Source organism: Hyperolius riggenbachi, chromosome 2 (assembly GCF_040937935.1).
Source record: "Hyperolius riggenbachi isolate aHypRig1 chromosome 2, aHypRig1.pri, whole genome shotgun sequence".
Lineage (NCBI taxonomy): Eukaryota > Metazoa > Chordata > Amphibia > Anura > Hyperoliidae > Hyperolius > Hyperolius riggenbachi.
The window spans coordinates 33,518,471-33,534,735 of record NC_090647.1 but is presented as its reverse complement, the minus strand read 5'-3'; the positions used below and the strand labels follow the sequence as shown (position 1 = coordinate 33,534,735).

General features: G+C 45.9%; 1 protein-coding gene across 1 annotated transcript in view; it reads right to left on the bottom strand.

Moving 5' to 3' along the window:
* MRPL48 (mitochondrial ribosomal protein L48) overlaps positions 1–16,030 on the bottom strand; it is a 33,067-nt gene extending 17,037 nt beyond the window's left edge. Inside the window, exons 1-3 of the mRNA XM_068264673.1 lie at positions 15,850–16,030; positions 12,978–13,018; positions 1,374–1,462 (exon numbers count right to left, since the gene is read on the bottom strand). Coding sequence (XP_068120774.1) covers positions 1,374–1,462; positions 12,978–13,018; positions 15,850–15,902 — 183 coding nt within the window. The 5' untranslated portion in view covers positions 15,903–16,030. The remainder of the gene's footprint in view (positions 1–1,373; positions 1,463–12,977; positions 13,019–15,849) is intronic.
* Positions 16,031–16,265: the final 235 nt, after the last annotated feature.

Genomic DNA, 16,265 nt, shown 5'->3' with positions numbered 1-16,265 from the left:
TTCTCTAATATTTGCAGTTTACACACTACTCAGCATTCTAAATGATTTTACAGAGCAGCCTACTGAACTTTTGAACCCTTCTCTGCAGAGAAAAATAAAATACAGTGACTGACAATTGAGATAGCGAGCTTCAGAAGACAGAGCTCTAGGCGACTTTGAAAGTCGTGGAGCTCAATGGCTCTTTTGCATAGATAACAACTGGAGTTTCTTAACTCTTCCTGTACTGGAAACAATATTAGACTCGTATCTCTGCTCCTAATATTTCATTTCTTAGCTATACTATGAAAAACAAAGGTTTGCTTTCTTAAAACAGAAAGAATTTGCGATAATTCAGGTTGGAGTGAGCTCAGAGATGTCTCCCACAATGCATCACTGCTGAAATAGGCAAATTAACCATAGTTCCCCTTCAGAAGCTAAACATACAAAATGATTATATCATTTATTTTTCGCTTAAGTGTCTCTTTAAAGGGGAACTGAAGAGAGAGGTATATGGAGGCTGTCATGTTTATTTCCTTTTAATCAATACCAGTTGCCTGGCAGCCCTGCTGCTCTATTTCTCTGCAGTAGTATCTGATTAAAACCAGAAACAAGCATGCAGCTAATCTTGTCAGATCAGACTTATAAGTCTGAACCACTGAAACACCTGATCTGCTGCATGCTTGTTCAGGGGCTATGGCTAATAGTATTAGAGGCAGAGGATCAGCAGGGCTGCCAGGCAACTGGTATTGTCTAAAAGGAAATAAACATGACAGCCTCCATATACCTCTCTCTTCAGTTCCCCTTTAAAGCGGAATATAACCCTGCATTTTAACTTTGCTCTAAAACATTATTTACAGTATATTATATGCAACCAGCATTTTTTTTTTACTAGACCAGCATTGGAAGGGTTACACAGAGCTTTCGAATTCCTGGACAGAACTGCAGACGCATCAGAAGCTGACATAGATACATTTTGTTTACATAAATGTATCTCTCTGACTGAGAAGGAGCTGGAGGACAGCCAAAGAGTGTGTAACATTTATCACTTGTTACATTCTATTTAGTTAAATGTATCTAAATGAACTTCTGCATATCTCTCCACGGAACTTTAAACCTCTGTGTTTAACCCTTCCAATGCTGGTCTAGTAAAAAAAAAAAATGCTGGTTGCATATAATATGCTGTAAATAATGTTTTAGAGCAAAGTTGAAATGCAGGGTTATATTCCGCTTTAAAGATGTGTTTATTTTTCAGGGCAAACACAAAGGAAATCGCACTACACCTTCCCTTCAAACATTTCATTACAAGTAGTCTCTGAAGCTCACTTGCTCTGCCGTTACTATGACAGCAGAGCTCTGTGGGTCAGTCACAGAGGACAGACACAATCAGTACTTACCACTTCTGGTGGCAGCAAGTGTTTATATCGGCCAATGCCGTGTGCAGGATGTGACCTGTAACTCCTCCTACTGTCCAACCACAGGCTGCCTGCAACATGACATAGAAACAGTCAGAAAAACTTTATTTACAATGAACAATTAAAAGGTGGAGTCTGGGTGGTTGTTGCAATCACTGGCTCTCTGTCTCTAGGGGCCGCCAGAAGCAAGATCCCGCTGCCAGAGTTCCGTCCTACAATCCTATATATCCTATAATCCCTGGGGGAATTACTCCTCATTTTATTCTACACAAGGCATATTAAAGCGGACCTGAACTCAGAACTTCCTCTCTGCTCTAAAAGATAAGCAACAGTATAATAGCCTTTAAAGAAAAAAAAATCCTTGTTGCCGATTACAAAACTCCTACTGATATTCAGCAGAGCTGGGGAGCACAGAAAGGGTTAACTTCATGTGTTTTCATATTCGCTCAGAATTCAGCAGAGAGCCGACAGCTCAAATTACACTAGCTCATTACTTGCTGAGAAGTGAGAATTAGATAGGCTGTTCTCGTGTAAGAGTTCAGGTTCACTTTAACCACTTGAGGATCACAGTCTTTCTACCCCTTAAAGAGGAGCTGTTAGGTATAAGGTCTCAGAGAAAATAAACACATATCAGTAGCTAAAGATTGGCTGTACTTACATTACATATGCATTTCACTGTCCACGTTTGGATTTCACAGAATTTGTATATAGTATATGCAGAGATAGATGCTCCTGACAGCTCATGGCAGGCTCCATGTTTTTCTGTCAAATGTGTCGTCATGTCCTGCCCGCTTCCTGATCACAGAAAAGCTCGTACTGAATAACACAGTGTGCAGTGAATATTAATGAGCCATGTGGCTAGGAACAATAGCTGACTCCTGCAGTGTACTCTGCCCGGAGATTTATCAGTGCTACGCGCTGGACTGATTACAAGCTGCTGTAACGTCTCATTAGCAGCCGAGGGGAGGGCCCCAGAATGCTTTGCAGTATAGTATGCGGCTTGCGTCCTCTTGGGTCTATAACAGCGTTGCTGATAAGCACACATCAAAGGTAACTGAGATTTTTATCTTCACTAATGGCTTTTTGGCATCCTTCTAAACTGTTTAACACAGGAGAATAGAGGTTTAAATTAGCTTCTGCAGCCTGACAGTTACTCTGTAAGGACCAGGCACTTTTTTTCCATTCAGACCACTGCAGCTTTCACGGTTTATTGCTTGCTCATACAGCCTACCACCTAAATGAATTTTGGCTCCTTTTCTTGTCACTAATAAAGCTTTCTTTTGGTGCTATTTGATTGCTCCTGCGATTTTTACTTTTTATTATATTCATCAAAAAAGACATGAATTTTGGCAAAAAAATGATTTTTTTTAACTTTCTGTGCTGACATTTTTCAAATAAAGTAAAATTTCTGTATACATGCAGCGCGAAAAATGTGGACAAACATGTTTTTGATTAAAAAAAAAAACCATTCAGGCCTGGTGCACACCAAAAACCGCTAGCAGATCCGCAAAATGCTAGCAGATTTTGAAACGCTTTTTCTTATTTTTCTGCAGCGTTTCAGCTAGCGTTTTGCGGTTTTGTGTAGCGGTTTTGGTGTAGTAGATTTCATGTATTGTTACAGTAAAGCTGTTACTGAACAGCTACTGTAACAAAAAACGCCTGGCAAACCGCTCTGAAGTGCCGTTTTTCAGAGCGGTTTGCGGTTTTCCTATACTTAACATTGAGGCAGAAACGCATCCGCAATCCAAAATCTGCAGCAGCCCGGGAGTATGCGTTTCTGCAAAACGCCTCCCGCTCTGGTGTGCACCAGCCCATTGAAATACATTACCCTAGCGGATCCGCACCCGCAAGCAGATCGCAAACAGCAGCGGAAACGCTCCGGTGTGCACTAGGCCTCAGTGTATATTTATTGGTTTGGGTAAAAGTTATAGCGTTTACAAACTATGGTGCAAAAAGTGAATTTTCCCATTTTCAAGCATCTATGACTTTTCTGACCCCCTGTCATGTTTCATGAGGGGCTAGAATTCCAGAATAGTATAAATACCCCCCAAATGACCCCATTTTGGAAAGAAGACATCCCAAAGTATTCACTGAGAGGCATAGTGAGTTCATAGAAGATATTATTTTTTGTCACAAGTAAGCGGAAAATGACACTTTGTGAGAAAAAAAAAAAAAGTTTCCATTTTTTCTAACTTGCGACAAAAAAAATGAAATCTGCCACGGACTCACCATGCCCCTCTCTGAATACCTTGAAGTGTCTACTTTCCAAAATGGGGTCATTTGTGGGGTGTGTTTACTGTCCTGACATTTTGGGGGGTGCTAAATTGTAAGCACCCCTGTAAAGCCTAAAGGTGCTCATTGGACTTTGGACCCCTTAGCGCAGTTAGGCTGCAAAAAAGTGCCACACATGTGGTATTGCCATACTCAGTATAAGTACTATAATGTGTTTTGTGGTGTATTTTTACACATACCCATGCTGGGTGGGAGAAATATCTCTGTAAATGACAATGTTTTCATTTTTTTTTACACACAATTGTCCATTTACAGAGTTATTTCTCCCACCCAGCATGGGTATGTGTAAAAATACACCCCAAAACACATTATACTACTTCTCCCGAGTACGGCAATACCACATGTGTGGCACTTTTTTGCACCCTAACTGCGCTAAAGGGCCCAAAGTCCAATGAGTACCTTTAGGATTTCACAGGTCATTTTGCGGAATTTGATTTCCAGACTACTCCTCACGGTTTAGGGCCCCTAAAATACCAGGGCAGTATAGGAACCCCACAAATGACCCCATTTTAGAAAGAAGACACCCCAAGGTATTCCGTTAGGAGTATGGTGAGTTCATAGAAGATTTTATATTTTGTCACAAGTTAGCGGAACATGACACTTTGTGAAAAAAACAATTAAAATCAATTTCCGCTAACTTGTAAAAAAAATAAAAACTTCTATGAACTCACCATACTCCTAACGGAATACCTTGGGGTGTCTTCTTTCTAAAATGGGGTCATTTGTGGGGTTCCTATACTGCCCTGGCATTTTAAGGGCCCTAAACCATGAGGAGTAGTCTGGAAACCAAATGTCGCAAAATGACCTGTAAAATCCTAAAGGTACTCATTGGACTTTGGGCCCTTTAGCGCAGTTAGGGTGCAAAAAAGTGCCACACATGTGGTATCGCCGTACTCGGGAGAAGTAGTACAATGTGTTTTGGGGTGTATTTTTACACATACCCATGCTGGGTGGGAGAAATAACTCTGTAAATGGACAATTGTGTGTAAAAAAAAAATCAAAAGATTGTCATTTACAGAGGTATTTCTCCCACCCAGCATGGGTATGTGTAAAAATACACCCCAAAACACATTTTACTACTTCTCCCGAGTACGGCGATACCACATGTGTGGCACTTTTTTGCACCCTAACTGCGCTAAGGGGCCCAGAGTCCAATGAGTACCTTTAGGCTTTACAGGGGTGCTCAAAATTTAGCACCCCGCCCACTTGCCAGGACAGTTAACAAACCCCACAAATGACCCCATTTTGGAAAGAATACACGCTAAGGTATTCCATGAGAGCCATGGTGAGTTCATAGAAAAATTTATTTTTTGTCACAAGTTAGCGGAAAATGACATTTTGTGAGAAAAAAAAAAAAACAAAACCACAATTTCTGCTAACTTGTGACAAAAAATAAAACATTCTATGAACTCACCATGCACCTCACGGAATACTTTTGGGTGTCCTCTTTCCAAAATGGCATCATTCGTGGGGTCTGTCCTGGCATTTTAGGGTCTCTGCAATCATTACATGTATGGCCAGTATTAGGAGTTTCTGCTATACTCCTTATATTGGGCATAAGGGTAATGCACTGTGGGCTGAAAGGAAAAATGAACGTCAAACAATCAATCAATGTGGATGAAAAAATATCTGCCAAAAAATTTTGAAAAAAAAAAAAAAAAAAAAAAGAGGAGGAAGGCGTCTGCCAGGACATAGGAGCTGCCGCCCCAAAAATCCAAACCCACCAGCTCGTATGCCCTGGCAAACCTGATTTATCCATTCACACCGATCGATGTGGATGAACAAATCATTGCCAGAGTTCTTTTTTGATACAAAGTGTTTGCCAAAGCATATGAATCCCCAACACCACTCCTCGGCCCATATGCCTCGGCAAACGTATCTTTTTGACTGCGGAGGAGAAATCTCGTCCTGCAGCGCTGCATGCACCGACTTATGTGTAAGCTGACAGACGCGCAATGTTCTGTCAGGATGCACCATCAGTGCTGCAGCTGGTTAGTCGTTCGCTCGGTCCACCTGGAAGGTTATTGGATGGAAAAAGGAAAAAAAAACACACAAAAAAAAAAAAACAGGCAAGCAGCAAAGCAATTACTTCATTAACATTAATAAACTGAACTTTTTTAATAAAAACCTTAACATTGCAAACTAAACATTAACTTCTTTGCTTACCTGTTTTTTGTTTTGTTTTTTTTAACTTACCTCCCGAGGACAAACCTCTCCTCCCCCATGGGACAATGTGTGAAGTGCAAATCGCACAGAGTTGTGGCGAAGTACATTACGCATTTTGTCCCAAGTGAAAGGAGAGGTTTCTGGCAGCCCTGTGTATTAGGGTCTCTGGAAACCCGATGTTTGGTTTCACACTGCATATTGACATATCCGGTGGGTCGAGCCCGCCGCACCGTATCGTCCAAAACAGACCTTCAGGGAATACCACAAGAGTAGCATTCGGCCTAGTAATGAACTGCGTCGCCATAGACTAACATGACTTCCGGGCCGATCGAAATTGCCACAGAAGCCACGCAGTAACGTAGGCATGCACTAGCGTTAAGTCGAGCACTTCCGGCGTAGGGGGGGACCGCAAAGTGTGACTTTCGCTAGGCATTGTGCCCTAACGCATCGCAGCAGTGTGAAATAGCACTGAGAGACCCTTGTGTGCCTACCGCTGTGTCTGTAGTTCCCTACTCTCTAATAGTGTACCTGCTCATGGTACCTCTCAAAACACTCCCCTAGGCATAGTCCAGGCTGGTCAGGGCAGCGGGGACAATAAACAGTGGTGTCACGCCTTGTTCCAGCCCTGCTGCAGACACGACAACGTTTTCTTCGGATTCGGTGACCTGGGGTACTCGGAATCGGATAGGCGTAATGCCTTCCATGCAGCCGGCTAGTTGCATCTTGGGGTTGGGCCCGGGCACCTCCTGGATACAGGAGTTCCATAGTGATCTGTCTCTGAAATTGTAGAAACGATCCAGTTCTCCCAGCCTTACTGTAGAGAACAAAGCTGTTGTAAACTGCCAATTGAATTAAATAAAAGGACACTTTTATACCAGCGCCTTGTTTTGCTGGAAAGTAAATAGGGCGCTAACCTCTGGTCATTGAAGTCCACCCCTCCCATGATGGTATTATACTCGTGGATGACAAGGGGTTTTTCAATGACCTCAGTTCGCCGTTGAATTTGGACTGTCGTGTCTGCGTGAATGGTGGACAGAAAGTAAACGTCCCTCTTGTCCTTCCATTTCACCGCGAGCAGGTCGTCAGCACTCAATGCGGCCCTCTGCCCCCGTTGAAGTTTGGTGGTAATGAGCCGTTGGGGGAAGCCCCGGCGACTATGCCGCACGGTGCCACAGCATCGGATTCCTTCTAACTTTAAGTGCTGATAGAGGGCCACACTTGAGTAGTAATTGTCCACATAAAGATGGTACCCCTTCTGGAACAAGGGTGACGCCAAGTCCCACACAACCTTTCCACTGCTCCCCAGGTAGTCAGGGCATCCGACCGGCTCCAATTTGGAGTCTTTTCCCTCATAGACCCTAAAATAAGATGTATAGCCTGTGGCCCTTTCACAGAGCTTATACAGTTTCACCCCATACCGGGCGCACTTGCTTGGGATGTACTGTTTGATGCCAAGGCGCCCGGTAAAACGTATGAGGGACTCATCTACGCAGATTTGCTGTTCAGGGGTATAAGCATCTGCAAATTTTGATGACAGGTGGTCTATGAGGGGCCGAATTTTGTGGAGCCGGTCAAAAGCAGGGTGGTCACTTTCATGACAGGTTTCATCATCATTGAAGTGCAGGAAGCGCAGGATGTTCTCAAATCGTGTCCTGGACATGGCAGCAGAGTACAAGGGAACATGTTGTGATGGGTCTGTAGACCAATAAGACCGCAACACATTTTGTTTGATTTGTCCCATGTGTAAGAGAAGGCCCAAAAAAATTTTAAGTTCGGAAACTTGGACTGGTTTCCACCGAAATGGCTGGGCAAGGAAGACATTCGGGTTGGCGGTTAGAAATTGTGTGGCTTTACGGTTGGTCTCTGCCACGACTAGGTCTAAGAGATCCTGGGTGATGAACAGATAAAAAAAGTCTAGGGGCGATCCTAGATTATCTGTCATCACCTGGACTCCAGACTGGGCGGTGAAAGGGGGCAGTACGGGTGCGGCGGTATCAGGGGATTGCCAATTTGGATTTGCCAGCACCTCTGGTAAACTAGGGGTAGTACGAGCCCGTGTACTTGATGGCTGCGACTGGGGTGTTACTACACGTGCCACCGAACCAGTTTCAACTTCCACACTGGTGCTCGCCACTTCACCAGGGTCTACGGAAGTACTGGTTCTAGGTCCAGGAGATGCTGTGCTGCTGGTGCCTGCCCCACCATGAAATCTCAGACCAGCACGAGCACCACTCTGCTGCCCTTGAGGCTGATCCTGCGCCACCTGCGGTCCAACGACATGGGGTGTGGTACGCCTGGCTCTAGCCGGGACCTCAACCTCGTCATCACTATCGGTCAGTGAGCCACTGCTCAATTCAGGTACAACCTCTGACCCAGATGATTCGTCGAATGGTTCGTCCCAATCGTCCTCATCCGACTGGGCCATGTACCTGAGAACCTCATCATCGGAATACCCCTTTCTTGCCATGGTGGACTGCTAAATTTAGGGGGTATTCCTCTGAGACTACCCAGAAAAAAGAGCACCTACTTAGCGAAAGGGAGTATTTGAGCGGTAGAAAGCTGTGATCACTGAGTTTTGATTAAAAAAAAAAAAATCAAAACTGATGTTTACAGTGCACAGCTAGTGTACAGTGGTTTTTGCAGTGATCAGAAAAAAAAAATTCTGTCACTGCGGTGGGGTGGGCTGAACGCAAGTGCAGGCGAACGATCAGACCTGATTGGGCAAACACTGCGTTTTTTAGTGGATCCTAGTGACCCTAATAGATCTGACTGCGATCAGTAATGATCACTTACAGATACTATATAGTGACAATGTTAATTAGCGACAGTGATGACGCTAATTAGTGACTGTGGTGCAGTGGGCTGAGCACTAACTGACACTAACAAAGGGGCCTAGCTAACTGGCCTAACTGCTAACACTAGTGATACTAAAAAAGTGACAGTTTCCACTGATCACTGTTTTTAGATCACTAGGATAGTGACAGGGGGGTGGTGGCGAGTGGGGAATCAGAAGCAATCACAGGCCAATCACGGGACAATCAAAGCCAATCACAGGCCAATCATGGGACAATCACAGGCCAATCACGGGACAATCACGGGACAATCACAGGCCAATCACGGGACAATCACAGGCCAATCACGGGACAATCGCGGGACAATCGCGGGACAATCACGGGACAATCGCGGGACAATCGCAGGACAATCACAGGCCAATCACAGGCCAATCGCGGGACAATCACAGGCCAATCGCGGGACAATCACAGGCCAATCGCGGGACAATCACAGGCCAATCGCGGGACAATCACAGGCCAATCACGGGACAATCACAGGCCAATCACGGGACAATCACAGGCCAATCACGGGACAATCACAGGCCAATCACGGGACAATCACAGGCCAATCACGGGCCAATCACGGGCCAATCACAGGCCAATCACGGGACAATCAAAGCCAATTACGGGACAATCAAATACAATGACAGCACAATCAAATACAATGACAGCACAATCAAATACAATGACAGCACAATCAAATACAATGCACTGGGAAGGTGATTGGGGGGGGGGGGGGGGGGTCTGAGGGCGATCTGAGGGTGAGGGGGGTTGATTAGGTGCCCGCACGGGGCAGACTGGGTCCTGATCTGATGGGTGGCAGACACAGGGGGTGACCGATGGGAGGTCAGTGAGGGATTACAGGGGAGAATAGATGTAAACAATGCACTGGGGAGGTTATCAGGGGGGGGGGTCTGAGGACAATCTGGGGGTCTGGGTGGGTGATCATGTGCCCCCAAGGGACAGTTTAGGGTCTGCTCTAATGGGTGGTGGTGGCAAGGGATGATAGACAAGTGACAGACAGGTGATAGACAGGTGGTCAGTGGGTGAGGCAGATGTATACAGTAGTATACAGTATACAGGGGTGGGGGGCTGGGGGGGGGGTCTGGGGGCATCTGAGGGTAGGGGGGGTGATCAAGGGACCCTAGGGGGCAGTTAGGGACCTAACCTACAATATAGCGTCGGCAGATAGTGGCAGGGGGTGATTGATGGGTTTATTAGGGGGTGCTTGGGTGCAACTATTGCTGTGCTGGGGTGGTCAGGGGGGGGTCCTGAGGGCTGGGGTGGGCGATCGGGGGGGATCTGTGGGTTCACAAACTGTTTTCTGCTGCTCCTGCACAGGGCTGCCTCCTCCGAGATCCGTGCGACGAAGAGTGCAGAGGAGGAGGAGGCAGCCAGTATAATACACTTTGTCATGTAAACAAAGTGTATTATACATTTCTATTGGCCCAGATCGTAATTTTAAACCCCGCCGGCGCTGCTAATTGGCCGGCGGGGTATCGGGCAAGGTGGGCGGGACCTTTCGCCGCGGGGAGCGCGTGTCATAGATGACGTGATCGCTCCCCGGACACGCCTTAAGGACCCGCCGCCGTCAGGCGTATTGCGGTCCTTAAGGCATCCACTTTGCCGCCGCCCATGGGCTGTAGGCGGTCGGCAAGTGGTTAAGGCTGGAAAATGTAAACACTCTATGGCTTCAAACGACATCATACAAGCCTTTCCAGTCTAAGGGGCTGATTTCTGGTCATCTGTTATCCCAACAATCGTGACCTAAAGGACAACTGTAGTGAAAGTTGTATGAAGGCTGCCATATTTATTTCCTTTTAAGCAACACCAGTTACCTGGCTATCCTGCTGACCCTCTGCCTCTAATACTTTAAGCCATAGACCCTGAACAAGCATTGCAGTAAATCAGTTGTTTCTGACATTGTCAGATCTGACAAGATTAGCTGCATGCTTGTTTCTGCTGTGATTCAGACACTGCTGCAGCCAAATAGAGCAGCAGGGCTGTCAGACAATTGGTATTGTTTAAAAGGAAACAAATATGGCAGCCTCCATATACCTCTCACTACAGTTGTCCTTTGAAGGACATTTGAGGTGAAAATGAATTGATGAGAAAAACAATTGTATCTGTCCTCCTCCTCCTCCTAAAAATGACTTTTTATTTTTAGATATCCCACAGTTTTATTTTATATTTAAATCTAGTTTTTAATGTTTCATTGTCTCTGCTCAATGACTCTTGTTGACTTTATTGAAGTATGTCAGAGGTGAAATCTATGAATTTTTGACCCTTTTTATCTCTTTCCTGCTCCCAGAAGCCATTTACTGCCTGGAGAGAGTTTTATGGCTGCAATTCCTCTTCAGTGAGGGTTAGGCTATAGTCCGACCTGATTTTTCACTTGCATACTTGATGTTTAACTCTTTCAGGCAGAGAAATAAAAAAAAAGGAACATAGCATAGTTATTTGTGTGCTAGGCACTGTACATACACATGTCCATCTCATCAAGTCACATCAGTACACCTTTAAAGAGAACCAGAGATGAAGCAACCTCATGTATTTTACCTTATAAATCAGTGGGAACATGACAGTAAACACCTAATCTGCTCTTTGTTACATTGTTCTCTGTTTAATTTGCCTGTTATCACCTCTAAGATAATAATCCCGACTAAGCAGTCGGTCTGGCTTTGCTACAGAATAATTATAGCTGAGACTGTGTTCTTTGCTGTCTTCAAGTCCAAGCCTGCCCCCTGCTGGCTTTGCTCAGGAATCATTATAGCTGAGTCATTATAGCAAAGCCAGAATCAATGCTCAGTCCGGGATTCTTATCTCAGCTAGATAACAGACACTTAGCAGTGAGGATGGAACAGAGAGCAGGGTAAATGTTTTCTCTAATGTTCCCACTGATTTCTATGGTAAAATACACAAGGGTGCTTCGTCTCTGGTTCACTTTAAACTTAGGCACCTGTTCACTTGCTGTATAGCGTGTGTACAGAGCTTTGGGTAGTGAGCAGGTAATTTGTGTGCTGGTGGAGCTTTGGTAACATGGGAGCCGCATAAACTGCAAAGTTCATTGTAACTTTAGTGGTCCCAAGCGAGTAATTTGGTGCCTGATAAATATCGATTTTAGCCACAGATGAACATAGAGAAGAGGTGTTTAACCATGAAAATACTGGGGGGGCTTACTCGTTTGGTTGGAGTTAGACATTGATAGAGGGCGGGTTCAAGTAAGAAGGGGGTTGGGTTTGGGGACAGTAAAGTAATCAGTAAAAATGACCAATATTTTACTATCGTATTACCCATTGCCTAAAAGTAGAATATCAGTAATTGTACCGATATTCGACTAACGGCTTTACCCAGTGCCCAAATTACTGAGGCGCCCTTTTTAGATGTACACGGGCTGACCACTGATATGGGAAAATGTAGGCAATCCTTGTAGTGACCTTGTACCTAGGCGAAAAGAGATGCAAACCCCTGCAACCATTGTGTAAGCCAACGGGTAATTAGCCGCCCCAGCTTGGTTCTCCAGGTCCAGCCAGAAGCTGGATGGTCGCTCTCCTGGGGTTATAGTCTTTGGAGGAATACAAAATTACCCCAAAGTATAAAACAATAGAATGCCTTTTTTTAACGTTTGGGGACCTCCATTACCACGAGCACTAAGAACAGAGCGTGCCATTGCGCTGCTTGTGCACTGATCCTACAGACACACAGCTATGGTAAACTGAACTTCAATCCCATCCACTGAGGCTGGTTTCACACTGCATATTGGCTGTGCGGCAGCCTCACCGCACCACCAGAAATAGGCCTTCAGGAAATACAGCATTACCATTTGGTATTCCCAGTGTGGCATCCGGCCAAGCAGGAAGTGAGGTTAACTTCCTGTTCGCCAAGCTATGACGTGCGCGGAAGCATATTGCAAAAAAATATGCATCAGCGCGCCGCGTAAAACCCGCGGCGGGTGCTCACACTGACACACGTTGCCATAGACTTACATGACTTTCGGTCCACCGCAAGCCACACACGCGGTAACCTAGTTTCGGAAGCACGTCAGATTGCAGATTTCCGGTGCACTGCAGTGCAGGTAATGCGATTTTCCTCATAGGTTTCCATTGCCCTGCGGTAGCGTTGCAGCAAATTGCCACACCGCACTGCCACAGTGTGAAAGGGCCCTGAGGGATACTAGAAAGTCATCCTTGTTGTAAAAAACACCCCTCGAATAACTACCAATTCTAAAAGTCCTCTACAGAAGAAACACACACAAACAAACATATACATACACACACCCCAAATAAAATGGACTTACCAGACTCCCGGCACAGAAGGCCATTGCTTCCTGCAATGCGGCTGCAAAACAATTACAAGACATGAGGCACATGCTGGAATCTGTAGTTCAGCAGCAGGAATTTAGGAGTCTAACGTAACATAATACCAGAGGGGGATAAAACATGCAAGAGAAAATGCTAGGATGTGTAGCTTGCCAGTAGCAGATACAGGACAAACATGCTGGGATTGTTGCTGCCCAACAGCAAGAGAATGCATAGAGAACATGTGAACACTCAGGTGCCATCCACTGTACGTCAGCTATCAGTTATCCTGCTGATCTTCCTGGCATCAGTAGTGTCTGAATCACACACCTGACACAAGCAAGTGAACTGAAATGGTGCTGTAGCCAACTTGGGCTTTGCTATGTAAACTGCCACAGCTGTAATATTTTGCCGACAACAGCAGAGCTATGGAGTTGGAGCAATTTGGGGTATCTGGAGTTTGTGGTTTCATAAACTGAGGAGTCGGATGATTTTTGTACCAGCTTCACGGCCCTGATAAGTATTAGACTAAAGAGTCAGAGGCGAGGAGTCGGAGCAATTTTAGTTATCTGGAGTCAGAGTCGGACTCGGTGGTTTCATAAACTGAGGAGTTGGGAGTCAGATGATTTTTGTACCGACTCCACAGCCCTGGACAACAGTCTAGCACCAATTGAAAATTGATTGGGAAAATTGGTAATATTTATGGCTTGGGCTTTGGGGAAAGTGGTGAAAAAAAAAAGTTAATCGATCCCTGATGAATTCTCTAATTTTATTGGAATCTAGTAGCTTAAAGCACACCTGAGGAGAGAAGAATATGGAGGCTGCCATATTTATTTCTTTTAAAACAATGCTCATTACCTAGCTGTCCTGCTAGATCTCTTAATACTTTTAGGCCCCGTTCACACTGCACGCGTTTCCAGCCGCGTTTTGGAAACGCGTGCAGGTGGCCGACACGCACGACATCAGACATTGCATAGAGTGCAATGTCTGATGTTCACACTGCATGCGTTCCGGACCTGTGCGGTCCGGGAACGCATGCTGCACGCATTTTTTGTAAAAACGCGTGGCTGTCCCATTCACTTTTCAGTGATGGGATCAGCCACGCAACGCACACAAACGCGGATGGCGTGCGTTCGTACGCATTGCGGTCCGCACGCATGGCCATCCGTGTTTGTGATGTGAACGAGGCCTTAGCCATAGACCCTGAACAAGCATGAAGATCAGATGTTTCTGACTGAATTAGCCGCATGCTTGTTTCAGGTGTGTGGTTCAGACACTACTTATGTATGAAATCACTGCCAGGCAACTGGTTTACTTTAAGGCAAGTTTTATACATGGCTACTGCATTTGTGGTGCGATGCTCTGTCCCCATGGCATCGTACAAGTCGTCATTCCTATGACCCTGTGGCAGAATGCCCTGACAGGGTCATATGCATAGTGCTGCCACCCCAGCATGGGAGCCAATTGTGTGGCCATAGAGTCTGGTGGCTGGAATATTTGGCAGCCCACCTGGGACATTGCCTGATACACATTTGTGCCTGGGATGGGGGACCCTAATTTGGGGAAATGTCCCATGTAAACTGGGATGTCTGGTCACTATACATTGACTATTCCTACTGGTGGGAAGCTGCAGCACCTAACAGTACAGCTTATGTGTGGTTCTCAGGGTAGAGGTTGAGGACACTATGGACAGAGGTGCAAATACAGAGGGGCATATCTAGAAATCACTGGGCCCCCGTGTGAGAATTTGGATGCTGCAACCCCCCCCCCCCCCCCCCCGGGGCCCGCTCAGGGCAGTTTTGGGGGACAAGAGAGGTTGCAGCATGAGGGGAGGGAGAGCATTGGCCCCCACATCGGCAGGGCCACTCCACCCCCCCTCCCTCACCTCAGGCTCTCCCATCAACAATCGGCGGTAGGAGCAGCGGTGTGCAAGGACACTAACATACCTCCATGTTTCCAACGCGGAAGTCTAATGTCTAAGCGTCTTGACGCTACTTCCTGTTTATTAGGAAGTAGCGTATGGCACTTAGACATTGGACCTACGCGGTGGAAGCATGGAGGCATGTCAGTGTCTGCACGCCGCAGCTCCTACTGTCGATTAATGCTGGAGGGGGAGCTCTAATGAGGGAGGGGCGGTGAGTGCCCCCCCTCCAATGTGGGGGCCAATGCTCTCCCCTCATTCTGCTACCCCTCCTGCACCCCCCCCCCCCCCCAAACGGCCCTATGCAGGCCCCAGGTTCTCCTGCAGCTGCATGGCTTGCACATACCTCCCAACTTATTGAGATGAGAAAGAGGGACACTTAAGCCATGCCCCTGTCACACTTACCATAAAGATTTCATAAGAAAAATGTTGCTTTATAATTTAAACCACACTGGTCCTCTCTACCCTAGTTCATTTTCCTTCATATTTACATTTGAAAATAAGAAATACACAATTTAAAAGAGGGGAATAAAGTTTACAGTCAATTAAACACATTTTTCAGTAGAGAAATACATATATTTGTATAGAAAGAGGGACAAATGTGGAGGACAGAGGAACAGGGCTCCCAAAGAGGGACTGCCCCTCCAAAAGAGAGACAGTTGTGAGCTATGCTCGCAGCCCTTATTGTTACACCACTGTGCAGATAGATATTCAAGATTTGTAAGTTTAGTAGAAGCAGAGAAATATATGAAGAATCCTGCAGACCATTTACAAGTCCTAATAAAAAGAGAATGGCAGAGAAAGGTCCCTCCATCCAGCAGCACTACAAGCCAATAGCCGGTCTAGACAGTAGAATAAGCCAGATAGGATAGTATCTCTGCTTCATGTTATACAGCAGAGATGGCTGGAGGAGGAGCCGTGCAGCAGTGCAATGAATGCCAGAGACTCACCAGCAGAGGAGGGCAGCCTGCCGGACCAGGGTCTCCCCTCTTACAGGCAGCATCGTGGGGGAGCTCCAGCAGATTATCCCCTATACCTCTCCAGCCGTTCACCCTGCTGTCACCTTCTCACTATGTGGAGGACGAAATTAGTTGAGCGCCCTCTGTGCACCACCTAATGCGCTCCCCTTGCCTCAGTCAGAAGGTTCCGCCTGCTGGCAAAGAGGGAGGGGAGGGGCTTCCTGCTCCATGCCTTGCATGTAATGTGTGTGCAGTGTGTCTGTGTGTGGCCTGATGTATGATCTTTACTAATAAAGTGTTATTTATTCCTCTACATAAATCCAACCTCTGATTTATTTATTGTTGTGTTTATCACCGCATACTAATACACAAGGGGAAAAATAAATGGTGTCTTCTGCTCATTTTAT